Genomic DNA, 27,603 nt, shown 5'->3' with positions numbered 1-27,603 from the left:
TTAAAACGATATGTTATTTATTCTGTCCTTAAGAAGAGTGCAATTAACCTAGCCAAGTGTACGACTAGAAATGTGACATCGTCTGAACGACCAGCATCCAGACGATTGCCTTACCATGAAGCAAATAACAGAAAGAAATGTACAAAACACACATATAGTGTCTACTTGTAGTGTAGATTAAGACGAGGGCACAATACTACTGGGTTACAAGAACGACTAGATGCACTTCATATATCTTCCAAATATTTCCCGGGGTATCCGTCTTTTTCTTCCTTTTCTTATTTCCTTTATACTACAGTCGGGAAGTTCCGTGGAAAAGTTGTAATTCAGCAAGAGATTGTTGTGGGGGTCAACTTCCAGCACCGCCAGAGAGATTGTGTTGCTGGAAAGGACATAGTTATTACTAGCTAGGTTTATGAGCCTTGTTTTTAATTATATTATACTTTATTGTACAAGGTTTGTATATAGGTTTGATAAGTGGAACTAATGTCAATAAGTAATTAAGATAAAGTTTATGTTTTGGCCAATCGAGATATAGTTCGTCAGTATTTGGCGGAAGAGAGGTGACGTCAATGACCTACTGGTACACTCTAGTCAGTCTAGGCACAGCTGTCTTAAGTTAAGTAGTATACCCTCTCTCTGGTGTTTTGGGAGTTGGCAATTGACTATTGAGATTTATTTTGCTTGATATTGATTTTGTGTGATCTTGTTGGACCTTCAGTCCTTATTCAGCCACTTCCAAACATCTTGTCGTATTATTATTTATTTTATTTTTTGCACAGCAGCTAAAACAACTATCTGTGCAGGTGGGGGTCGATATGCTCCGAAATTTTACGTGTGACTAGTGACAGCCCTCATATACCAAAATTTATCGTCCGTGGTCTCATATTGTTTCCCACAAAGTATGCATAGATAGTTTTTTTAGCTACTTTACATATGTGGTGGTGGGAATAAGTTAATATATTTTCATAGTTTTATTGACTTGTTTTGGTTTTGACCTGTTAACTTGACCTTTGTTGCGAGAACTTGGGAATAATAATATAATAATAAACTGATATATATTTGAAAGACTTAAGTAATTTGTGTATATGTAACGATCTACCCTAAGGTTGTAACACAGGTATAAAAATAAGTAATTTCTGTATAATATGACGGGGGGGGGGGGGATCCGGGGTAGCATAGCCCCCTGGTTAGGAAGTTAGGGAGGTTTCTTTGGTTGATTAGGTCAGATTCTATTAGGGTCTTGTAAATATCGCCTCTTTTAAAATACTTATATAATGATAAGAACAAAGAACATCTGTTAAAAAATGAACGAACTTGAACAAGCCCTCTGTTAGCCATCTCCTATAGGATTACCCTCCAACCTGCTCTTAGTTGTTAAGTTGAAGTTAATAGCCGGAACGTATAACACAATTTCTTTAATATCTTGTTGGAGATGTTCGCTTTTGTAGTCAAAGCAGCTATGACTGTATGCTATGCCTGTGACGTACATCTCGAGACAAAGTATGGGAACCAATCTCCAGTTTGACACATCACACTTAACTAACTTATTAGTACAATGTATACTCGTTTAACTCGGTGTTACGTCTCATTGATTGTTAAAATACCATGTTTATTTATATAACAAAAACTAATTATTAGATGTAAAATAAATGACAGGAATAGTCAACTTATCTCAATCCTGTTATGATGCCGAGGCATAATCTGGTATTATAATGTTTGTAAACTAGGTGTTTTGATATTTTCTGTCCTAAGCAATAGTAATTTTGGTAAGGTTAGGGAAATTTTCTTGCATATGTACTACTTTGGTAAAAAATATTTCTTGAATGTATTGCATTATTTTTTTTAAGATTTACTTTCTATTCTAAGCCCCGATCAGAGTTAGAACGTACAAGAACTTCCCAGACCTGTCTGGATTGTTCTAGGATCGGCTGACGAGACGCATATAAACACCCATGAGCAAGCTAGCAGTCAGTCGACCATTTTTGCTCAGAGTGGGAAGTATAAGCCAAGTTAGACATCTGAATATAATTGTTGTGCCAGTATTGTGGAATTGTTTTGATCAATATAAAGTGAAAAGACGCAGGAATTATGCACTGGTCGCGTGCTGACTATATATTCGAAGTGAGAAGTCCAGCTGTGAAGACAGTGTTGTGGAGAATTAGTGATTATTAAAGAGGAATACAGTGCACAAGTGTGTTTCTGTGTCCTGGTGGAAATCTACCTGCCTGTTGTTTGTCTGTACACTGATACAGATCGTCGGGAAATTACAGGAGACTGGCGGGACAGCCAGTGGTAATTCGACGACACTTGTAATATCTACTGCTTCTGTATATATGACCTGGCCGTTGGTAACCAGCGGTGGAGGCTGGGTAATCGGTGAACGGAGGGTTGTAATACTGTAAAACTATTTGATGGCCACTTAGGTTCATAAGAACATAAGAACATAAGAAAATAAGGAGTCTGCAATAGGCCGGTTGGCCTGTGCATGGCAGCTCCTGTCGAGAGTTACTACCACTCTCTATCATCCATGAATCTATCTAGCCTCCTTTTGAAACTTTCCAGAGTTCCCGCACTTACTACAAAGTTGGTAAGCTTGTTCCACTCGTCCACCACCCTATTTGTGAACCAGTTTCTTCCTATCTCCCTCCTAAACCTAAACTTATCCAACTTGAATCCGTTGCTCCGAGTCCTATCCTGCTCGGATATTATAAGAACTTTATCTATATCCCCTTTATTGATTCCTTTCACCCACTTAAAAACACTTCTATCATATCTCCCCGCACTCTTCGTCTTTCCAGGGAATGCAAGTTAAGTTTCTTTAACCTATCCTGATATGGAAGGTTTCTAAGTCCCGGAATCTTTTTTGTCATTCTTCGCTGCACCGACTCTAGTGAATTTATATCCATTCTATAATAGGGGCACCAGAACTGAACCGCATAATCGAGGTGCGGCCTGACTAGCGCAAGATATAGTTGCAATAAGACCTCTGCACTCTTGTTACTTACACTTCTAGATATAAAACCCAATACTCTGTTTGCCTTATTTCGAACATTAACGCGCTGTTTTCTAGGCCGTAGGTCCGGGCTTACAAGTACCCCTAGGTCTCTTTCACAAGTCGACTTCTCTAGGTTGATGTTGTTAAGGCTGTATACATTATAAGTATTTGTTCTTCCAATATTAAGTACGCTGCACTTGCTGGTGTTGAATTTCATTTGCCATTTTTCAGACCACCCCTGCAGTTTATTTAGATCCTCCTGTAATGCATTTGCATCCCGCCCTGAATTAATTTGCCGCCCTATTTTGGTGTCATCCGCAAACTTGCTTATGTCACTGCTGATCCCAGTATCTAGATCGTTTATGTAGATTATGAACAAGAGTGGGCCTAGTACTGACCCCTGGGGAACCCCACTGGTTACACAGCCCCACTCAGATTTAACACCATCTACGCTGACCCTCTGCGTTCTATCGGTGAGCCATGATTTTATCCAATTTAAAACTTTCCCCTCGATACCGTGAGCCTTAATTTTTCTCAGAAGCCTCTGATGCGGTACTCTGTCAAATGCTTTTCTAAATTCTAAGTAAATAACATCGTAATTTTCGTCATTATCTACTACCTCGAAGACTCTCCTAAAAAACGTTAGCAGATTTGTTAGACAAGATTTTCCCTTTGTAAACCCATGTTGAGAGTCGTTGATTAATTTGCTTTTCTCTAGATGCGATCGGATGCTATCTGCTATAATTGATTCAAGAAATTTCCCCACTACTGACGTCAAACTGATCGGCCGGTAATTTGACGCTGATGCTCTGTCTCCCTTTTTGAATATGGGTACTACATTTGCCTGTTTCCACAAGTCTGGAACAACTCCAGTGTCTAATGATTTTGTAAATAAGTTTACGAGGGGTCCGCTAATCTGTTCCCTACACTCTTTCAAGACTCGAGGGAAAATTTCATCCGGCCCTGGGGATGAACCAACAATGCTATTTACGATTTTATACATATGAATCATGGATTATACAAATTACTGTGAGAAATCTCTGATTTATCCCTGACAACAAGCCTATTTTCCGTTAAATTCACCCGAAACCCACAAACCAAACATCCCAGTGTGCTTTAGGGTTCTGCTGGGCAAGCTGCAAAAAGCTTTTATTTACAAATTTAATTAATGCGTAGAATTGTGTAAAATAATTTCCACAAGAAATTTGAATATAGTTTTGACACGATGTAAATAAAAAGCACAATTCATTTGACATAAATACTCATGTTCTTTGTTTTTACTTTATGTTAAACTTCCAAATGCAAATTATCAAAACAAGTATGGAATGTGTAGCCTAAGATGATGGGCTGAAATATTTTTGTCGTGTTTTATTCTTACTAAATTTACTTTTTTTTACGAATATTGATCACTCCACTGGCAATATTTACGATGGTGCTAGGACAATTCGTCGCCGGTCAATTCGTCGCCAGGTCAATTCATCTCCTGTAAATTTGATATGAATTGTTTACAATTTGAACCTAACCTAACCTAACCTAACCTAATCTAACATTCATAGAGTGCCGTATAGGATTGTGCATTGCCTTGTGTTATCTATTTCTGGCTATATTTTGTTGAGTAGTGACCTTGTTATGGTGCGATTATTTCTTGATTGTCCGAGTAAAGAGATATCCTCTCTTCCGGTTGTTTGTCACCCTTGGAAATCCCTGGCTTTTGATTCTCCTGTTTTAAAGATCCTGAATAGGTTGGCCAGGACTGGCGTGACTGACGACGAATTGACCGGCGACGAATTGACCTGGTGACGAATTGACCGGCGACGAATTGACCTGGTGACGAATTGACCGGCGACGAATTGACCGGACGCCATTTACGATATACAACATAAAAGACACTGAGCCAGTGGACGTCTGCAAGACGTTTACAGAAGTCAATGTCACGAATTGACATTGGCAGGGTGCCAAGCTATCGACTAGCTTTTGTGTCTCAATCTACACACCTCACCTTGCCAGTGTGATGTCAGCAGGGGCACATGATATGTACAGGTGATTTGAAAGTCACACTTCTATGGCGTGATACAAAAAGTAATTTATTATAATTGCTTAAATGATCAGTACTCTTGGGTGAGAGAAATGCTGCAGCCAAGTGGGTATGTTGCTTTCCTCCTGTCCCCTTGAGCCAGTGTTCGATTCTCGGGCTATTCCAGTTCACCCAGCTGTAAATGTGTTGTCTAATGGTAGACCTTGCTGCCATATGACATCACGAAAATTGTGACCAGGTCCTGGGTTGCTGATGTGACTTTCTGCCTCATTTACACACAGTTGCAGGGTCTCAATTGTTTCTCTTACCATTGACAATACAACATACGTATATTGTGTCTCACTCTTGATCTTTTTTCATTTTTGTATTTCTTTATGGTTTATTATTATCATAATTAATATTATTATTATTATTATTATTATTATTATTATTATTATTATTATTATTATTATTACATTTCGCCCCCCAGGCCCCGATGTGGGTCAGTGACCTGTGCCCGGGTGGGCAAATCCCCGTAAAAAAAAAAAAAAAATTGGTGCAGGACCTAAGTTTACAATTTGGGGAAGTGAATACAGTCGAGAGCAGTCATGCTTTGTGTACAATGCACTGTATCCACACTGTCCCTAACGGGCAGTCATGCCTATGGGTTCCACTTTCACTTTTTCACTCTGGGTGATGAAAAAATATATGAGGCAAACGTACATATAACCTATATTTATATAAGGATTAATAGTCAATATATTTGACAGAGGCTAATACACTCAAAGTTTGAGTGTATTAGCCTCAACTCAGTTTGAGTCTCAAACTGAGTTGAGATTCTTTGTAATCTCTCCAACTTTTCACAAAAGACTATCTATGGGTCGTGGCTTCGTGGGAGTGTCACTGATCTCTTGAAGTTGAATGTGTCAATCATTCCAGATGAAGCCTTTAATGTCATTCCTTCCTGGCAAGATGTACCAGTTCCTATTGATTACACACTTGTTAGTGGTAAGCAAATGTTCAACACTAATGTGGTGAGATGTTTAACACTAGAAACTAGTAACAGTCACCTTCAGAGTATTAAATTAAGTGAATGTTAAGCTTTTACTGATGGGAGATACTATTGGCTGGAACCTTTTCACACCCTGGACCCTTGTGAGAAGACCCTCGCCAAAACCATGTGCGACTGACTATACCACCTGGTCTGAGGTCAACAACACCCTGTGATTGTCCAGCTGCACTGGGATTAAGACCAGCCCCTCTCCAGCCACAGTGATAACTATCAGACCCTAGTTAACGTTTAGGTTCACATGTTTCCCCTCTTTTTTTTTTGTATTGAAAGCTTATGTTAAATGACCCAGTCACCAATATCTTCGAATGTAATTTACATCGATTCTGCTCATTGTGTATTTTCAGCCCTTGGCTGCTATTTTCTCCAAGTAGATTATTATTATTATAATTATTATTATTATTATTATTATTATTATTATTATTATTATTATTATTATTATTATTATTATTATTATCATTATTATTATTATTATTATTATTATTATTATTATTTTTATTATTATTATTATTGTTGTCAGAAACAATTGGAATAGTGATTTACGCTTGAATAATATATTAGTGAAACGACTGCGACCCATAGAAAGACTCGACCACACCTCTAAAGAATTTCACTCTGCCACACTATGAAATTCTCTGAAAATTGATTGTGCTTTCTATATAATTATTAAATGAGAGTAGTCTATGCACTGGTATAAGTAAATAATAAAGGGTCTACTATTAGAATTCAACCGAGTTACTAACCTTTACTGAATGTTGAATGCTGTTGAATGTTGCCCTAAATCTGTTATCCGGCCAGGATGTTTTTTACTACCCAAAATGTAATGGCCAGAACAAATAACCCAACCAATATTGTCCCTGCAGATTAGCACCGATGAAAATATTAAGTCTAAATTTCTACCCATACAATATAATAATGATACTTTGTCTTATTTATGACGGTTGTGCATTTCATGGACCGTTGGGCTGGTGTTGTTTTAAACCATGATAGCCTCGGATGACTGATTTACTGATATTCTCCTTCTATGATTCATGCACAGAATAAATTAACTGCTGTCGACGTAGATCTGACCGTTTGAAGGTTTTTGGCCATTAAAATTCTAGAAAGTCGCAGGTACCGTACGTCTACTGGATTTATAGTAGTCAAGCTTTCTGCCACATGGCATCATGGCGTCGGTGAACGGTAATAAATTCACAGGAAAAAAAGTCACAGAAAAAAAGTCACAATTTTGGCTAGGAAAAAAAGTCACATATTTAATAAAACTAAAAATATTTTAAAACAGTTATTAACTGACTTTTACATATTAACAACACAATTTATATATGATGCACGTAGGTTAGGTTAAGTTAGGTTAGGTTAGGTTGGGTTGGGTTGGGTTATGTTAGGTTTATTCCGTGCCTTTTTTCTGTGACTTTTTTCTTGTGACTTTTTTCTGACTTTTTTTCCTGTGACTTTTTCCTGTGACTTTGTTTCCTGTGACTTTTTTACCTGGATTCATGGCGTCATCTGAGAGACGCGGTCTTGTGAGGAAGGTGACTTACCTCCAGCTTCACAAGACCGTTTTTTCCAGCAAAAAATACTAAGGCTTTACATAGTTTTCTTCTGAAGAACAAATGGTAATTTTACTAATTTATTATGAGGTAGTTTTCTATTAACTTTTGGTAAATAAACAAATCTTAGTTTAGGAGACTTTCCACATCATGCTGAAACAAAGTTTGACTTACTATAGTAATTCTACACTAAACTGGCCCGTAAGCCACGACCCTCTTCTATAAATATAGCTGATTGGTTCATAGAAAATGTTCGTTTAGCTGTCCATTTATTCAAACTAAATGTGTTCACAATTTGTAAGCAGACCTGTTATTTTTTTAAATAATAATAAATATCTGGAAAATCAAAATTCAAATGACTTCAAGGCATTAGCACTTCAGAGTGGATGTTAGAATTTTTTTTAATATTTATCATAATAGGTAAGAGTCAAAGATGAAATTCACTTTCGAGTGAAGTCATTTCATTATTTCTTTGTTTTGTACCAAACATAAAGCAAACAGAAATAAATGATACCAAACTTATGGCATAAAAGGTAATGAACTACAGTTTGTACGGCTGGATATATCTCAAATCATTTATATAACCGATAAAACTCGATATAAATACGCGCAGTCCATGGTGAGGTAAAACGCTCAGGGTAACAGCCACTGGACTTGGCTGCTACATCGACGGGGTGGTCAGCTGACAGTCTGACAGACCTTCTGGACACTTGACTCGTACTGCCAGTACTTGATGACAGAGGATTAAAATTTTAAACCTCTACATTGCTTCTTAATATTTCGTAGAATATATTACTTAAATCTTGTCACAATGCAGCATTTAAGATGGATAAAGTATTTAATAATGTGCTCGTGGGTGTGAGAAGTCTTTTTATTGACAGTTGAGAGTTGATTTCTGCTGGCTGTTGTGCAACTTGTGCATCGAGATGAGAGAAATTCCTGCAGTCCAGTGGCTGTTCCCCTGAGCGTTTTACCTCCCCGCGGACTGGGTGTATTTAAATCGAGTTTTATCAGTTATATAAATAATTTGGGATATGTACAGCCGTACAAACTGTAGTCCATTTCCTGTTATGCTATATGTATGACATCAATTGTTTCTGTTCGCCTTATGTTTCGTACAAAACAAAGAAATAATGAAATGACTTCATTCGAAAGCGAATTTCATCTTTGACTTCGATCTTTTATGATAAATATTTGAAATTTTCTAACACCTTCTCTGAATTCGTAATTGAATTTTCAGATATTTAACATTATTTTAGTGAATAATAGGTCTGCTTACCAATTGTGAACGCATTTAGTCTGAATAGATGGACAGCTACACGGGCATTCTCTCTGAACCAATCAGCTTTTCGTAGCTATAGACGTGGGGCGTGGCTTATGGGCCAGGTTAGCGTGGAAACACTGTAGTAGGTTAATACGAGAGGGTTATTTAAATTCACTTTTTTGTTATCCAGTACGATTTATTATGGTATGTAAATATTTAAGCAACTAAAGAATCTATTACTTTGCATGACAAACATTTACAAGTCTATTTTACTTAAGTCTATTTACTCTTATATTTACACTTATTGCGTTAGTTTTCACAATTATTATTACTTGCGCAAACACACACACAATCGCATATTGGGTCGTAGTGATGATGTCAATATACAGTATTTCTGATTTTACCATAAATTCGAATAAAATTGTATATACGAGCAAGAACGTCAAGGAACATAATGCAATCTACATGTACTAATCTAATGTAGTATAACCCAACCTTACTTTACCTAATTTAGATAGATCTATGTTGATGCTGGATCACAAAGGAAGCGTATTTTTTTCTAAACCTCATACGATTAGCATTTACATTTCAAATGGGATGCCAACAAAGTACCCTCCATTTGATCTCTCTCTCTCTCTCTCTCTCTCTCTCTCTCTCATTCACTGCCTCCACCTTACCGTACCCTCCCTTTTTTGTTCCAACAGGGAACAGCTCAGCGGTGTCCGTATCCTCCGTCGTGTCCACCATGTCCATAACCTTTGGGACACACCGTTTCATAAGACTTGCGCGTCCTGGTAGCGTACACTGTGACGTAAGACTTCTCCGTTACAGTCACGTACTTGGGATGGGTATTAATGACAGTATGAGTGATGTACTGCGGCAGTGTCGCCTTCTTCGTCACGAACTGGGGTACCTTGAGGCAGGAGGAAGGGTGAATTACTTAGAGAGTGTGTCACATCTGGGGACAGGAGGGGTAGAGCAGTTACCTAGGGAGTGGATGAAGACACGATAGTGGAGCGAGCCAAAGGAGGGCGTGAATATCGTTACAGAAGTAAGTGTAAGGAAGTGACGGAGGGAAGGTAAAGTTGGAACTTCCCAGGTGAGTGCAAAATTGTGTTAGGGAAAGACGTATAAAGAGATATAATACCGTAATAATGGATGATATGAAACAAGACAGGAGATAAATGTAGAGAAGAATGATTACAAAAAAATAAGACATTAAGAATTAAGCAGATGAAAAGCGGAGTGGAAAGATTAATTCAGCTTTGTCTGTGTTCAAGATGATCGATCACTAAGCGGGAAGATGCCACTACTGACAAAATGTAATAGGTTTTGGGCACATTTCTTGTTTCATCCGGGCAAGTTATCTACAACATCAGTCTTAGAAAACAGTCAAGTTTACGAAAATCTACTACTACTACTACTACTAATAATAATAATAATATGACCAAGTTTATGACACCGTCATCCCCTTGACACTTGCAATAATTGGATGTTATTTTTAAATACCTATGAACTAATATTTCTGAATAAACTCTCCAAATACCATCTGCATCTGACATTATTCTGTGATACGAATCTACTGGTAGATTACTATACTGTATGTAAGAAGAAAGACAGAGAAACTCTTATAGGAAATGGGAGAGAAAGGGTGAGCATTAATGTTGGAGTAATAAACGTTGAAGACCACAAAGAATACAAAGAAATAAAGTAGAATATGAAACCCGACGAAATCACAAAGAATCTAGTAGAAGATGAAGAAAATAGACGCGAAAACTGCAGAAAGCATGGAAGTTGTAATCATTGAGAACGTGGAATGCAAAAACATGCACAAGAATGAAAAGAGAGAGAGAGGGAGAGAGAGAGAACGCCAGTCCCACTGTCGCCTACAAGGATACTATCGTACAATATCATGATATCATTCAGGAATATCAGTACAAGTGCTAACATAGAAAGAGAGAACAGGTACAGTACAAGAATTTACAAATTTTGCTAATATCACAGAGAAGCTGTTCTATTGGAGGTAAGAAGAAAACAACTACATATTATTCTCATTACGAAGATGAGATTAGCTTAACTTTTTCTCCCATGTTCAACTGTTCCTCACATGTTCAACTAACCCTCCAACCAAGCTTCGTGATGTTGCTAAATATGATAAATATATTTGCCGTAATGTGCTTTACACATGAATTAAACGCTGTTTGTCGTAGGTAAATTATAAAGATAGAATTAGCTGTGGTAGTTCAGGAACATGTGTTTCGGACTGAATTTCTCGTCATGCCAGATTGTGTTTTTGTCGTGTAAGATATGTGAGACTGAAGTTTTACGTTGATGGTAGATGAGACTTACGTTCTGGGTCTGGGTGATGAAGTAAGGGACTGACTGCTTATTGAGCACAGTGGTGGTCAGGTAGACGGGCTCGTAGGCGTTTTCGACAGATTTCCTGCCGAAACACAAATATCGACACTGTTACAGGTGGAATACAAGGGATTTTTTTTTACGGGGAGTAGCCCACCCAGGCACAGTTTACCGACCCACGTCGGGGCAAGGGGGGAGGATTGAAACAAAAATAAATACAGAAGTGTATGTAATTAAACAAGTCAAGAGTGAGATATGATATATATGTTGTGTTGTCAAAGAAAGAGAAACAATTGAGACCATGCAATTATGTTTAAATGAGGCAGAAAATCAGATCACAATTTTTGTGATGCCATATGGCAGCAGGGTCTACCATTAGACAACACATTATGCTTCCAATATCTTCCCAGGTGGTAGTACCTCCCTGTTTGATACCTAACGTCACATAATAGTATTTTTATACATACAGCTCTTTTAAGTGCTGAACTCATCATGAAACATCTGAAACTAACATATACTGTACTAATGTGAGGCTAGTAGGAAAAGCAGTGCAACTTAGGTTGTCTTAAGTACATAAGAACGTAAGAAAATAAGGAGTCTGCAATAGACCGGTTGGCCTGTGCATGGCAGCTCCTGTCGAGAGTTACTACCACTCTCTATCATCCATGAATCTATCTAGCCTCCTTTTAAAATTTTCCAGCGTTCCAGCATTTACTACAAAGTTGCCAAGCTTGTTCCACTCGTCCACCATCATTGTTATTGAGTCTAATCTACATATCCAAAGACTGTATACTATTCTAGTATTATCCGCAATATATATATATATATATATATATATATATATATATATATATATATATATATATATATATATATATATATATATATATATATATATATATATATATATATATATGGAATTCTTTGAAAAGAAACTATTAAGTAATATTTTACTACCCTCAGCAGTCTGGTTTAGATATGTAGATGATGTAATGTCTTTGGCCATGTAATGAGGACCTGAAAGCTTTTCTACCACAACTTAACAACTTAGCCCCCTCGATCAAATTCACTGTGGAATTAGGGAATGACTGCAAATTACCATTCCTAGACTGTCTGATCCACAGAATAGGTAACACCTTTAATTTCAGTATTTATAGGAAACCCATTAATGTGTGTTCTTACATTCATTATTATTCTGCCCACCATAATAGAGTCAAACAGTCAGTATTTTCATCAATGTTTTTACGTGCTTTGAGAATTTGCAGCCCGGAATTCATTGATGAGGAATATAAATATATCTATAATATTGGCTTGAACCTTAAGTACCCTATATATATATATATATATATATATATATGGTGATAACCATATATATATATATATATATATATATATATATATATATATATATATATATATATATATATATATATATATATATATATATATATATATATATATATATATATATATACTTCATATATATATGTGTAATAAACATCAGTATATATCGAACCTCGGCCCAGCTGGATTCGGTAAAATGCTACTGACACCACATACGCGGCAGGGCAGTTCCCAATGAGGTTCACGGCGCCATCAGCTCGATGAACAGGCTTTGTGTGAAATATAACAGAGCCTAGGACTGCTTTTAGTGTCCTTGTGGGTTGGTCCGGTAGCGTTCCCTAGTCCCACCCAGTAGGTCGAGGGTTCGAATCCTGGCTGGTGAGGTCGTTGATTATATGTTCAAAGTCCGCGTGTTATATGGACTAAAAATGAAGTGTATATATATATATATATATATATATATATATATATATATATATATATATATATATATATATATATATATTATGGACTCAATGTTTGTGAAAGTGCCTGGATATGAGATCAGTCTTCCTCTGTCAGAAATATAACTTGGTTATTTTGTATGTGAATATATTTCATTTCACTGATTCATTATATATAGTCAGTTAATTTTTATTAGGGCATGTATTTAACGTAACTGTCTCTCTGTTCTCTATCAGTGAAATTTTATACTTTACATAAAAAGTAGTTGGCTGGGAATATTCATGAAAACAACTCATTTGATAATGATAAACAGTTTAATAAAAAAACTATTTTATAAATGATAAATATCTGTATGGTGACGAAGCTGCACACATGCTATGAGTAGCTCTAGTAAATGAATGGTAAGGATTCATGTTTATTTATCAAACTGAGAGTTAGCCTTTACACCTGCATAACTTCCTATCGCATTTAACATTTACTTGTCCCACTCTTTCTCCATCCGTTGTTCTAACTGTCTATCTGCCTACATTTCTTCCTCAGTATTTTTCTCAATCATACTCACCCCCCATGGTAGTAGGGCACTGGTCTGTAGACAGTCTTGTCCAGCCACACAGTCTTGTAACCGCAGTAGCCGTCGCTGGCGTGGACGGTATGTGAGACCATGGTCACCCACACCACCACCACACTCACCACCATGCCCACACCTCTCAACACCACCATCATTCTTCTGGTTAACTGAAAAAAGGGTAATAGAAGCAAGAATTCCGTTAATGATTCCAAACATCAGCTGGTAGAAGAAATATTTATCCAATATTAACATGGGAGCGGGTAAACAAAGTGAAAGATTTCAGGGAAATAGTGCTAGGAATTATGGCAAAACTAAATTAGGCAGGGAGTTAAAACATAAATGCAACAAAGAGAGGACTCAGAACACAATTAACTTAAATGTCTACTACACAAACAGTAGAACTATGAGAAACAAAATAGATGAAATCAGGGCGTTGGCATGTACCGAAAAAATCGATTTAATAGCATTCACCGAAACATGGATAAACCTAGACTCACGTGAGTTACCTGTCGAATACCAAATTGCAGGCTACAAATTATTCCATACTGATAGGCAGATTAGGAATGGAGGTGGAGTAGCAATCTTTGTCAGGGATAATCTGAAGTGTGAAATAAATAAAGTAATAAAAACAGAACGGCATACATAAACAATTTGGATAGAACTAATCGATGGTAGGGAAAAATTAACCACAGAAGTAATATATAGACCTCCTAATCTTGATAGAGTTAATGAGCGACTTGTTTGGTATGAAATGCGCAGGGCTTCCATGCATAGCAAAGTCTGTATAGTAAGCGACTTTAACTTTAGCCAAATAGATTGGATTGACCTTATGGGTAACTCAGAATCAGAGGATTTTCTTGAAACAATCCAGGACTGTTTCCTAAAGCAACATATAACCGAACCCATTAGTAATGTCGAGGTAGGGAACAACCTTGCTAACAGCGATCACAAAGAAATTAGATTCCAGTTAGAATTTCAGGGCAGCTGCAAGGAAAATTCCACTAAAGTCCTACCACAAATCAGCAGCTACTACATCAAAACCCACCACAACAACACCTACTACAACAACACCTACCACAACAACACCCACCACAGCAACACCTAACACAACAACACACAACAACAACACCCCCACAACAGCCACCATAGCAACACATTCTACAATAACCACCACAACAAAACCTACTAAACAATCACCACCACCACAACAACATCTACTACAATATCCACTACAACAAAACCCAGCACAACACCCACCACAATAACGTCTACTGCAGCAACACCCACCACAACACCCAACACAAAAATATCTCACCACAACAACACCCACCACAACAACACTCACCACATCAAAACCTGCAACAACAACACCTACCATATCAAAACCTACAACAACAACACCAACCATATCAAAACCTGCAACAACAACACCCACTGCAACCGCAACATAACCACAACAACACCTACTACAACAATAACCACCACAACAACACCCGCCACAACAACACCCACCATATCAAAACCTACAGCAACACCCACCATATCAAAACCTACAACAACAACACCAACAATATCAAAACCTGCAACAACAAAATTCACTGCAACCGCAACACAACCACAACAACACCTACCACAACAATAACCACCACAACAACACCCACCACAACAACACCTACCACAACAACACCCACCACAACAACACCTACCACAACAACATCCACCACAGCAAAATCTACTACAACAACACCCACCAAAACAAAACCAACGACAACAACACCCACCACAACAATACCCAGAACAATAAAAACCGCTAAACAACACGCTGGTGACGTTCGCTCAGGCTTACACCCTGAAGAAAGTTATTAAACATTCACCCACTGTATCTTCCCTTCTGATCCCTGTTGGCACTATATTTCTCGTGCTGTAACTCGCGCCGACGATGCTACTGTATCCTCTTGTCAAAAGCAAAATGGTAAATCTATATAGAGTGGATGAATTATCTATTGGCCGTAAACATCATGTCTGTAGTGCGAGTATTAGTAGTGTTCCTCTGTTGTCAGTGGTAATAAGTGTTCCTCTGTGGTCAGCTTTACTAAGTGTGCCTGTGTGGTCACTGCTTATAAATGTTCCTGCATTGTCAGTGTTAATAAGTGTTCCTCTGTGGTCAGCGTTAATAAGTGTTCCTGTGTGGTCAGTGTTAGTAATTGTTCCTGTGTTGCCAGTGTTAGTAAGTGTTCCTGTGTGGACAGTGTAAGTGTTCCTGCATGGTCAGTGTTAGTAAGTGTTCCTCTGTGGTCAGTGTCAGTGTCCTCTGTGTGTTTGTTCGCACACAGGGTGGTGAAATGCGTCTAGTGTGGCAGCATTATGTTAGTGTTAAGGTGCAAGCACTGCTTGCTCCCTCTCGCTCTCAGCTACGGCCAATGGCTATCCCTCGTGGCAAACAGGTAGGCAACTTGCAAAAGTCTTCCCCTGCCAGTATACAGTCTCTTCACCATCAAGACTCATGCTGTGCCACCTCGTGGCAACACACAGTAACTGGGTGTCTCATGGGCCCAGGCTAGGCCAGCAGGGGATCTTGGAGTAGTAGTGGGCCCCAGCGGGATGGCGCATAGGCCCACTGGCATTTGGACACGTCCTGGCGCCTACCAACCATTGCCTCGATGCCTTGCAGATAAACTTTCGTAAGTATAAGGCTACGGGAGTAAACCCCGAACGAAAAATCTGCGGTGAAGCCCCGCATCATGGCAGACATGCTTATAGAGCTCCAACAAGACCCCAAATGGCAGCATAGGCGGAAGAGGTGACCACTATGGGAACCTAATGACTACACCTGTGGACGAAGGCAATGCATGAGAGACAGACAACTAAGGCGAAACCTAATAAACTAGGCTATCGGCAGTCCATTGCAACTCTCCCTCTCCACAGTTACTGCAACGCTTGCGCTCCTGCCTCACCACATAAATCAACTCACACACAGCCATCATCCAGCTCATCATACCTCTCATCATCAGCAAAACCCCTCTTCCCCCAAAGGTCCTATGGCGACTGAGGAGTGGCGATGGGGATAGGCAGAGATGATTGCCGGGATTCTCTAGTCACAACTCTGCTCATGGGCGGCACAGATAAGATGGTCGTTTATGCCCTTTCTAGGAGCTACTCTGCTCATTCCACATGGGAAAGGGTCTAGGAAAGGTGCCCTAAGGAGCCTGCCTAAAAAAAAAAAAAATACTGGGCAACCGGACCCAGTAAGGTCATCTTTATGCGATGAAAAACACAAACAAAATCACAGATGGAATGTCAGAACCCTTCTGGATACTGGCACAAATGAGCGTCCTGTGGCATAAGAGCTTGCTAGGTATAACATCAACATAGCAGCCATTAGTGAGTCTCGGCTCCCAAACGAGAGTCAACTCACAGAACGGGGGTTTGGCTATACATTCTTCTGGAAGGGTAAGCCTACTGCGGAAAGAAACAGCATATATGGAGTTGGCTTTGCCATCTGCCAGCGTATCCAACACAGGCTCTGAAATGCCTATTAGATCAACGAGCGCCGCATGACGCTCTGAGTCCCATTGAATCAATCAAGTCATGCCTTTTTCATCAGTACATGCGCCCCAACAACGGATGCACAGGATGACAACAAGGAAGCCTTTTACGCCAACCTCGACAGAGTGCTAACCTCTATCCCCAGAGAAGATAAGGTTGTGCTCCTTGGTGACTTCAATGCCAGAGTTGGCAGGGAACCATAGGGAGAAATGGACTTGGCAAGTGTAATCCCAGTGGCCTACTCCTCCTGAGCAAGTGTGCTGCACACAACCTAACTATCACCAATATCTCGTTTAGGAAGGCCGACAAGTTCAAGGGATCGTGACAACACCCAGGATCCAAACACTGGCATCTCATTGACTACATCATTGTCAGAGAAAGAGATCGCCGAGATGTCCTCATCACCCATACCATACTTGGCTCAGACCACTGCTACACTGATCATCAGCTCGTCAGAGCCAAGCTCTCACTTCACGTCGCCCCAAAAAGGCGAAGTCAACAAGCCTCTAGAAGAGGTTTTAAAACTAAGCATCTGGAGGATCCAGGGTTAGCATATGCTTTCAGGGAGCAGCTTGAACATGGACTGATAAACAACCCGACAACAAACAACCCAAATCCCAGTGCCGAATGGTATATTCTCGACACTGTCATGACAAAACCCTGCAGAGAGACCCTTGGCCAGATCGAAAGAATACACCAAGACTTGTTTGATGAAATGACCAGGAAATTAACGTACTTGTCGATGATAAACGTGCTGCTTTAACTGACTGGCAGAACAACCCTCAGTCTTGGACCATAGCTGATACCTTTCGCAAGAAGAAAGCGGCGGCCCAGCAGGAACTTCGCAATCTAAAGAACGACTGGTTTAAAAATAAAGCCTGTGAAACACAAAAAAATTGCAGATCAGCACAAGATGCACAAATTCTTAAATTCCACTAAAACATTTTATGGGCCAATAACTCGTGGCGCAGCCCTCCTCGGGTCATCCGACGATAACTCCATAATTAAAGACGATGAAGGCCTTCTTCAGTGCTGGAAAGAGCACTGCTCAACCGAAACACCGATGTGGATGTCCTGACTACCCAGCAGGTCCCTCAGCATCCAGAGCTGACCCACCTCAGCTATCCTCCACCCCTGGATGAGGTAGCTACTGCCATCAAACAGATGAAAAATAACGAAGCCTCAGCGCGTGATGGAATCCCAGCCGAGGTGTATAAAGCAGAAGAGCCTCTGCTTACCAGCCATCTCCACTCTCTCCTGGAGAATATATGGGCAAAGGAGGAAATCCCCAAGCTCACAAAGACGCCTCCATTGTCAATATTTATAAGAACAAGGGAGACTTGTCAGACCGTGACAACTACCTCGGGATCTTACTGCTGTCCGTAGCTGGCAAGATTATCGCCCTAGTCCTCCTAAAAATAAACGGACTTCTTCCTGAGGCGGAAAACTTCATTCCAGAATCTCAATGTGGCTTTAGACCATCACGTGGCACCACTGACATGATCTTTGCTGCCCGTCAGATACAGGAACAGAGCAGAGAACGGCATCATTACCTGTACCTGACTTTCATCGACTCGGTCAACGTGGAAGCCCTCTGGTGGACCCTCAGCCGTTTTGGCTGCCCACTAAAATTCATCTCCATTGTGAGGCAACTCCATGTTGGTATGATCGGCAGTGTCCTGCACAATGACACCCAGTCTGAGTTCTTTCCCATCCAAACGGGGGTTAAACAAGGGTGTGTACTGGCACCAACTCTCTTTTCCATTTTCTTGGCTACCTTCCTTACTAGTGCCAGGGCCAATTTAGCAGGCGGGTGGGCATCGAGTACCGGATGAAGGGTCTCTTCACCATATGATGACTCCAGGCAGAAACAAAGGTGTCGCTCTCACTGAACGCGACCTACAGGACATCCTAAACACTTACGCAGATGCGTATGCGCACTTCAGCCTTGAGTTGAATGTACGTAAGACTCAGATCCTCTTTCAGCCTGCCCCTGGTTCAGACACACCTCCACCATCCATCCAGCTTAACTGTACTACCCTCTCTAATGTTACCCACTTTCAGTATCTTGGCTCCCACCTGTCCACCACCGCGGACATCGATGAAGAGATTCATCATCGCATCAGATGTGCATCTCAAGGCTTTGGCAGACTCCGAAACCGTGTTTTCAGTTGTAGGGAGCTGAAATTATCTACAAAGTTACATGTATATCGAGCGGTGGTCCTCACCACCCTGTTATATGGTAGCAAAACATGGGTTATATACAGGAAGCACCTCAAGGCACTTGAAAACTTTCACCAACGTAGTCTACGTTCCAACCTCCGTGTTCGCTGGGAAGACAAAAGAACAAATGCCAGTATTCTTGTTGATACCAACTGTAGGAGCATCGAGGCTACCATTAATTAGCCATGAACAACTACGCTGGACTGGCCATATTACATGCATCGACGACAGTAGACTGCCAAAGCAGATACTTTACAGTCACCTCACGAATAGTAAGCGTAACGCCGACGGGCAACTGAAAAGGTATAAGGATAGTCTTAAGACAAACCTGAGAAAGTGCCAAATCGACCCCCTCACCTCGGAGTCGATTACTCCACATCGTACTGCTTGGAGGAGCACCACACTAGAAGGTGTGAATACTTTCGAGTTAGCCCGACTGCAAACCGAGGCAGACAAGCGCTAACGCCGCAAAGACGCCGCCACCTCCCCTCCCGCACTAGATGAAGCCCTCCACATGTGCAACGAATGTGAAGGACTCTGCCGGTCCCGTATCGGCCTCTTTAGTCACCTAAAATCTCACCTATGAAGGTGACAGCCCTAATAACTCATATCATTCTTTCATAGTTGGATGATCGTCATACTCGATTCCTAGTAACAGCAAAGTAGTATTAGTACGAGTAGTAGTAAATGTGCCTGTGTGATCAGTGCTAGTAAGAGTCCCTCAATTGTCAGTGTTAGCAAGTGTGCCTGAGTTGTCAGTGTCAGTAAGTGTGCCTCTATTGTCAGTGTTAGTAAGTGTACCTGTACAGTCAGTGTCAGCAAGAAAGTAAGTGTCCCTAAGTTGTCAGTGATAGCAAGTGTGACTGAGTTGTCAGTGTCAGTAAGTGTGCCTGTGTGGTCAGCGTTAGTAAGTGTGCCAGTGTGGTCAGTGTTAGTAAGTGTGCCTGTGTGGTCAGTGTTAGTAAGTTCACTTGTATGGTTAGTTGGCGGCGCGCAGCGCATTTCAGTGCGTTAGTGGCGTGCCTGTGTGTCAGCGTGTGTTAGCAGGCGTGCCTGTGTGGTCAGTGTTAGTAAGTTCACTCTGGTATGTATTAAAGCAGGCGTGCCAGTGTGGCCAGTGTTAGTAAGTGTGCCAGTGTGGTCAGTGTTAGTAAGTTCACTTGTATGGTTAGGCGTTATAAGCGTGCCTGTGTGGTTAGTGTTAGTGCGTACTTCAGGCGTCAGTGCTAGTAAGTGTGCCTGTGCGTCGCATTAGTGCGTGCCTGTGGTCAGTGTTAGTGCGCACGGCGTGGTCAGTGCCAGGCGAACTTGCAGGGCAGTGCTACTGGGCGTGCCTGTGTGGTCACGTTAGTAAGCAGCACGGTATGGTTAATGTTAGTAAGTGTGCCTGTGTGGTCGCGTTAGTAAGGCAATCTGTGTGGTCAGCGGGGTTAGTAAGTGTGCCTGTGGTCAGTAAATAGGCGTAACTGTGTGGTCAGTGTTGGTAAGTGCCTGTGGTCAGTGTTAGTAAGGCACTGGTGTTGTCAGTGTTAGGTAAGGTGCCTGTGTGTCAGTGTTAGTAAGTGTGCCTGTGTGGTCAGTGCGTTAGTGGGGCGTGCCTGTGTGGGTCGGGGGTGTTAGTAAGCGGTGCCTGTGTTGTCAGTGCTAGTAAACGTACCAGTGGTCAGTGTTAGTAAGTGCGCCTGTGTGGTCAAAAGCTAGTAAAGTGTGCCTGGTGTGGTCAGTGCAAGCTAGTAAGTGTGCCTGTGTGGTCAGTGTTAGTAAGTGCGCCTGTGTCAGTGTTAGTAAATGTACCTGTGTGGTCAGTGCTAGAAGTGTGCCTGTGTGGTCAGTGTTAGTATGTGTACCTGTGTGGTCAGTGTTAGTAAGTGTGCCTGTGTGGTCAGTGTTAGTAAGTGTATTTGTATGGTTAGTGTTAGTGGGTGCCTGTGTGGTCAGTGTTAGTAAGTGTGCCTCTGTGGTCAGTGTTAGTAAGTGTGCCAGTGTGGTCAGTGTTAGTAAGTGTGCCTGTGTGGTCAATGTTAGTAAGTGTGTCTGTGTGGTCAGTGTTAGTAAGTGTGCCTGTGTGGTCAGTGTTAGTAAGTGTATTTGTATGGTTAGTGTTAGTAAGTGTGCCTGTGTGGTCAGTGTTAGTAAGTGTGCCTGTGTGGTCAGTGTTAGTAAGTGTGCCTGTGTGGTCAGTGTTGTGTGCCTCTGTGCAGGTTAGTAAGTGTGCCTGTGTGGTCAGTGTTAGTAAGTGTGCCTGTGTGGTCAGTGTTAGTAAGTGTGCCTGTGTGGTCATTGTTAGTAAGTGTATTTGTATGGTTAGTGTTAGTAAGTGTGCCTGTGTGGTCAGTGTTAGTAAGTGTACTTGTGTGGTCAGTGTTAGTAAGTGAACTTGTATGGGCAGTGTTACTAAGTGTGCCTGTGTGGTCAGTGTTAGTAAGTGTACTTGTATTGTCAGTGTTAGTAAGTGTGCCAGTGTGGTCAGTGTTAGTAAGTGTACTTCTATGGTCAGTGTTAGTAAGTGTGCCTGTGTGGTCAGTGTTAGTAAGTGTACCTGTGTGGTCAGTGTTAGTAAGTGTGCCTGTGTGGTCAGTGTTAGTAAGTGTGCCTGTGTGGTCAGTGTTAGTAAGTGTGCTTGTGTGGTCAGTGTTAGTAAGTGTGCCTGTGTGGTCAGTGTTAGTAAGTGTTCCTGTGTGGTCAGTGTTAGTAAGTGTGCCTGTGTGGTCAGTGTTAGTAAGTGTACTTCTATGGTCAGTGTTAGTAAGTGTGCCTGTGTGGTCAGTGTTAGTAAGTGTACCTGGTGTGGTCAGTGTTGATAAGTTTGCTTGTGTGGTCAGTGTTAGTAGAGTGTGCCTGTGTGGTCTGTTAGTAAGTGTACTTCTATAGTGAGTGTTAGTAAGTGTGCATGTGTGGTCGGTGTTAATGCATTGCTTGTGGTCCCGTGTTAGTAGGAGTGTGCCTGTGTGGTCAGTGTTAGTAAGTGTGCTTCTATGGTCAGTGTTTAGTAAGTGTGCTTCTATGGTCGAGTGTTAGTAAGTGTGTATTGTGGTCAGTGTTAGTAGAATTATTAGCTTGTGTGGTCCAGTGTTAGTAAGTGTGCCTGTGTGGTCAGTGTTAATGGGAGTGTGCCTGTGTGATTGATGTTAGTAAGTGTGCCTGTGTGGTCAGTGTTAGCTAAGTGTGCCTGTGTGAGGTCAGTGTTAAGTAAGGAAGTGTGTGTGGTCAGTGTTAAGTAAGGGTGTGCCTGTGTGGTCAGTGTTAGTAAGTGTACCTGTGTGGTCAGTGTTAAGTAAGTGTGCCTTAATGCTTGGTCAGTGTTAGTAGAGTGTACTTGTATGGTCAGTGTTAGTAGGTGGCTGCCTGTGTGGTCAGTGTTAGTAGAGTGTGCCTGTGTGGTCAATGTTAGTAGGAGTGTGCCTGTGTGGTCAGTGTTAGTAAGTGTGCCTGTGGTCAGTGTTAGTAAGTGTACTTGTATGGTTAGTGTTAGTAAGTGTGCCTGTGTGGTCAGTGTTAGTAAATGTACTTGTATTGTCAGTGTTAGTAAGTGTGCCTGTGTGGTCAGTGTTAGTAAGTGTGCCTTTGTGGTCAGTGTTAGTAAGTGTACTTGTATGGTTAGTGTTAGTAAGTGTGCCTGTGTGGTCAGTGTTAGTAAATGTACTTGTATTGTCAGTGTTAGTAAGTGTGCCTGTGTGGTCAGTGTTAGTAAGTGTGCCTTTGTGGTCAGTGTTAGTAAGTGTACTTGTATGGTTAGTGTTAGTAAGTGTGCCTGTGTGGTCAGTGTTAGTAAATGTACTTGTATTGTCAGTGTTAGTAAGTGTGCCTGTGTGGTCAGTGTTAGTAAGTGTGCCTTTGTGGTCAGTGTTAGTAAGTGTACTTGTATGGTTAGTGTTAGTAAGTGTGCCTGTGTGGTCAGTGTTAGTAAGTGTGCTTGTGTGGTCAGTGTTAGTAAGTGTGCCTGTGTGGTCAGTGTTAGTAGGAGTGTGCTTGTGTGTGGTCAGTGTTAGTAAGTGTGCTTGTGTGGTCAGTGTTAGTAAGTGTGCCTGTGTGGTCAGTGTTAGTAAGTGCACTTCTATGGTCAGTGTTAGTAAGTGTGCCTGTGTGGTTAGTGTGTATAAGTGTACTTCTATGTTCAGTGTTAGTAAGTGTGCCTGTGTGGTCAGTGTTAGTAAGTGTACTTCTATGGTCAGTGTTAGTAAGTGTGCCTGTGTGGTCAGTGTTAGTAATTGTGCTTGTGTGGTCAGTGTTAGTAAGTGTGCCTGTGTGGTTAGTGTTAGTAAGTGTGCTTGTGTGGTCAGTGTTAGTAAGTGTGCCTTAATGTGGTCAGTGTTAGTAAGTGTACTTCTATGGTCAGTGTTAGTAAGTGTGCCTGTGTGGTCAGTGTTAGTAAGTGTACTTCTATGGTCAGTGTTAGTAAGTGTGCCTGTGTGGTCACTGTTAGTAAGTGTACTTCTATGGTCAGTGTTAGTAAGTGTGCCTGTGTGGTCAGTGTTAGTAAGTGTACTTCTATGGTCAGTGTTAGTAAGTGTGCCTGTGTGGTCAGTGTTTCAGTATTGGCAAATGTGCCTCTGTTGTCAGTATTAGTAATTGTGCTTTTGTTATCAGTGTTAGTAAGTGTGTCTGTCTGGTCAGTGTTCGTGACTTTGCCTGTGTGGTCAGTTTTAGTAAGTGTGCCTGTGTGGTAAATGTTAGTAAGTGTACCTGTCTGGTCCGTGTCATTACTGTGTTTACTATCTGTTCTCCTCTGTCTGCTGTACTCTAGTTCTCACTGGGTTCGATTCCCAGCTCAGGCCAGATGCGTGACAGGTGTTATTCAGTGTGACTCTACCAAGCATCTCATGTGCCCTTCTGTACTATAACTGGACAGTGAAGGACAAACTCATGACGAGCAATGGGCTGAATAAACAATCTGCAGGCTACCTTTTTGTCAAATCTGTATAAATGAAAAAAATAAGCATTATTGACTTCGTCACTATTTTTCTAGTAGAATAGATTTCTTTGCTGGTGACATTCTTCTACCGAAAGGTATACCGTACCACTGTACTCGTATGTCTGTGTTCCGTTAGATATCTCAGTCAGTACATCGTCTGAAAAACTACACAGGCACTGTGCACAGAGTCCGTAAACAAAGAATATCGTTACAGTCTTCACTTGCACTCAGTAACTCCCTCATTATACGAGCCACCGGTGGTGATACCCTTTGTCTTATTATAACTATTAACCTCTGATGGGATTCCCGCATTTCTAAATTGTAAAGAATGTAATAAAGAAAGAGGTTCTCTTTTATTCATACATAATTGTGCACCATATCATAGAGTAATACACCATGCATCTGCTTATGACTGCTCGTTGACGTGATGATGATATTACTGTGCTTAAACATAGGCCTTGTGGCGCGTAGCAATGTTAGTAATTACGCAAGTTCATCAAAAATTAAAACAATCAGGCTCCACTGATCACAATCTCAACTACTTATCACATTAATAACCAGTAACTCTGCTTATATTCTCTTTGACCCCCTCTCATATCAGACGATGTTTCCTTCTAGTCTATTATTTCTCACTCTTCTCAGTTAGTCACAACGTATGTCAATGTTTCTTTTGAACAAGCTTCCTTATCAGTTATGTCCTTCACTCCTGGCATTTCTTGTCTATGGACCTCCCTTCCCTCTTACATTTTTCCATTCACTTACAACTTAGGACTTTTTAATATGGGACATTCACCTTTCTCTCGTTTTCACAGAGAGAAGACAAATATTTTACGGAAATATTTAAAAAATGCTGTTGCTGTGTACGAAAAGCCTTGATTCTCTCAGTTATCTCGGTTTATGGATAATGTATTTCATTAATTTACATAGAAATAGGTGTGGCATTCGTACATGCCGTGATAAATGCACAAATGGATGAACTTCAGGTTTGATAAGATGAACACGATAGTTACTTTGTAATCCAGATGTACATAAAATGATCACTTGACACGCTTATAATCTTATCTTCACTTTGGTGGCAATCTGAACACACTGTGCTTCAGGAACTGCAATCTACAAGATTTAGTGTTTCATAATAAATGAATCGGTAGTAGTGTTCATTAAAAAAAAAATATGAAGTCCGGTTTACCAAACTTGTAAAATTGAACTTAATTTTAAATTGCATGATTTTACCGGAAAGCTTGATGTTTTGACGATGTTATGGGCTGTGGAAGGTAGGGATGTGAATATACACGCTCAAGCTGGGCACGACTCAACCTCGGGCGTCTACCACGTGAGCCTGGCGGCACATATCACAGACAAGTTAAGACAGGTTGGGCATTTATCTCCCTATGGTATGAGTATTTGTGAGCTAGTTCTGGGTTTATGACAAGCCGATGAGGATATAATGCTACTACTAGTGAAGGTACATTCCGGATCTCAGTCGTGCAGTGCCTCCTCGATGAGGATTTAAATCCCGAAACAATGAGGCGTGAATTTGTTTAAGGTGTAGAAGCTGTTGCTAACACAACAACCACACCCTACGTTAACGAGTTGCATGACCCAGTGTCAACGAATAGTCCGAGAAGACCGGACAACTCGCCAACTGCACTGGCTAACCATTACCAGGGAACACGATCCACAAATCGATTAACATACTGTTCCCAATTCCTGTTGGGTAGACAGAGGCAAATGGCGTAAAGAAACTTCCCCATAGTTTCACCCTGCCCAGGGATCGAACCCGGGTCCGCTCGTTTGTGAGGGTAGCATGCTGATCATTACACCACAGGTCGCCAGTGCAATTACAGCCTCGCCATTGTACCGTTTGATTATTCATTACTTAGTTATAAGATGATCGTTGGTACCACTGGTTTGTAATCGTGGAAATCAAGCTTAAAATTTAACTCTTGGGGATTGCTTGTAGGTGGCCAATAGGTGGCCGAGGAGTAATACAATAAATGACTGTGTCGGGCGGTGAAGTGGTCATGGACGACACGGTGTGATACAGTCGGATGAAGAGCCGTTTTGGAGGGTGTCGTATGGTTCTTGTGGACACTAGACGTTCAAGGAGATGTTTTATGGTCTCTAAACCAAACTTTTATTCCTTCCATATCCCATGAATCTGCATGTCTGGTGTCTCTTGACAGTCACACCAAGAAATTAATAAAATATTTTTTTTTCTACTCATTTTGCCAGTCTGAACAATAATTATAAGTCTATAATAAATGCCTTATGAATAATTCACGTATACAACAAGTACCTATAATATAGACGATAACTTTATGGGTCACCCAGTTAAACGCTGGAGGTTCCCTTATCCCTTAGTAACATAAGTGTGTGTGTGTTTGTGTGTGTTATTTTCTGCTATTTAAAGTTCGTTAGCATGATAATTCAACTATCGTTGGACCGATTTCAAATATATTTTGTGCGGGAATTTTAGTCTATCTGAACAAAAGCAGTAACTAATTTGGTGAAAAAATGCACCTGTTTGGTACCTGATTTACATACTTCCATTCCTATCAACGTTCAACACAAAGCCTCAGAACACAGGCCGTCATATTTTTACTGAGGAAAATATCAGAGGATAAATACGTAGTTTATTCTGGTAACTTTTTGGGAACCAGCTGTGTCAGTACACCTACAGTATGTGTGTGTGTGTCACCAACATCCACACAATTCCTAAAGAACGTTAGATCCACATCAAAAAATTACAGCCACACTATAATAATTCAAGAAGATATGTGTATCTTCTTAGTTTAAGTATGATTTTCTTTCTCTCCACCACTTGCTGTACTTAACACAGACGATGTTTCTAGTAGGATGAGGTAGTATACCAACGACCACACAAGAATACTGTGTCTATTAAGCGTGGCGGACACACAACAGTAGAGGGTACAAAAAACACTTTTTACACACAGTGAAGAGCACAGGAAGCGAACCAGCACAAAACAGCTAAGAAGAGCAGAGTGGCACCGAGCTGCACCAACAGCGACTGACACCCACCGACAACTGGGAGAAATCTTAACTTATAGGGTGAGAACCACCGGCTGCTTCACGCCGCGGGACCCCGCCTCCTCCGCCCCACAAACCTCCCAACTTTCCTGAACTGCCGGCACTAGCGTAGCTAGGGGGCGGGGGCGGTCCGCCCCGGGCGGCACCTTTGGGTCTGCTCATCATCCATATCTGCAGCTACTGGAGACGTTAATCCATCCCTTTGCATCGGCGGCAAGTTAATCCTTGTCGTGTCTGACCTAACACCTGACCCACATCATCACGG

The 27,603-nt window shown here is 41.0% G+C and overlaps 1 protein-coding gene across 2 annotated transcripts; it reads right to left on the bottom strand.

Moving 5' to 3' along the window:
• Positions 1-27,340, bottom strand: LOC121867224. 2 transcript variants are annotated; one of them, XM_042367071.1, is made up of 5 exons: positions 27,243-27,340; positions 13,604-13,776; positions 11,245-11,338; positions 9,573-9,808; positions 1-382 (listed from the first exon to the last, which is right to left on the bottom strand). In XM_042367071.1, the coding sequence occupies exons 2-4, from the start codon at positions 13,762-13,764 to the stop codon at positions 9,608-9,610; spliced, it is 456 nt and encodes a 151-aa protein (XP_042223005.1). In that variant the 5' UTR covers positions 13,765-13,776; positions 27,243-27,340; the 3' UTR covers positions 1-382; positions 9,573-9,607. The 2 variants fall into 2 exon arrangements, with proteins under 2 accessions (XP_042223005.1, XP_042223006.1); XM_042367072.1 differs by having other exon boundaries at positions 9,578-9,808.
• Positions 27,341-27,603: the final 263 nt, after the last annotated feature.

The sequence above is a fragment of the Homarus americanus genome, unplaced genomic scaffold, assembly GCF_018991925.1.
Source record: "Homarus americanus isolate GMGI-L3 unplaced genomic scaffold, GMGI_Hamer_2.0 scaffold6317, whole genome shotgun sequence".
In the NCBI taxonomy this organism is placed as follows: Eukaryota; Metazoa; Arthropoda; class Malacostraca; order Decapoda; family Nephropidae; genus Homarus; species Homarus americanus.
Note: the sequence above shows the minus strand (reverse complement) of the source record. Positions and strands in the feature narration are given on the sequence as shown.

Coding starts and splice junctions, on each gene's coding strand:
- LOC121867224 (XM_042367071.1), bottom strand. CDS start 13,764: ATGATGGTGGTGTTGAGAGGTGTGGGCATGGTGGTGAGTGTGGTGGTG. Junction 11,339..13,603: donor GTGCCCTACTACCATGGGGG/GTGAGTATGATT, acceptor GTGTTTCGGCAG/GAAATCTGTCGAAAACGCCT. Junction 9,809..11,244: donor TCATCACCCAGACCCAGAAC/GTAAGTCTCATC, acceptor TCCTGCCTCAAG/GTACCCCAGTTCGTGACGAA.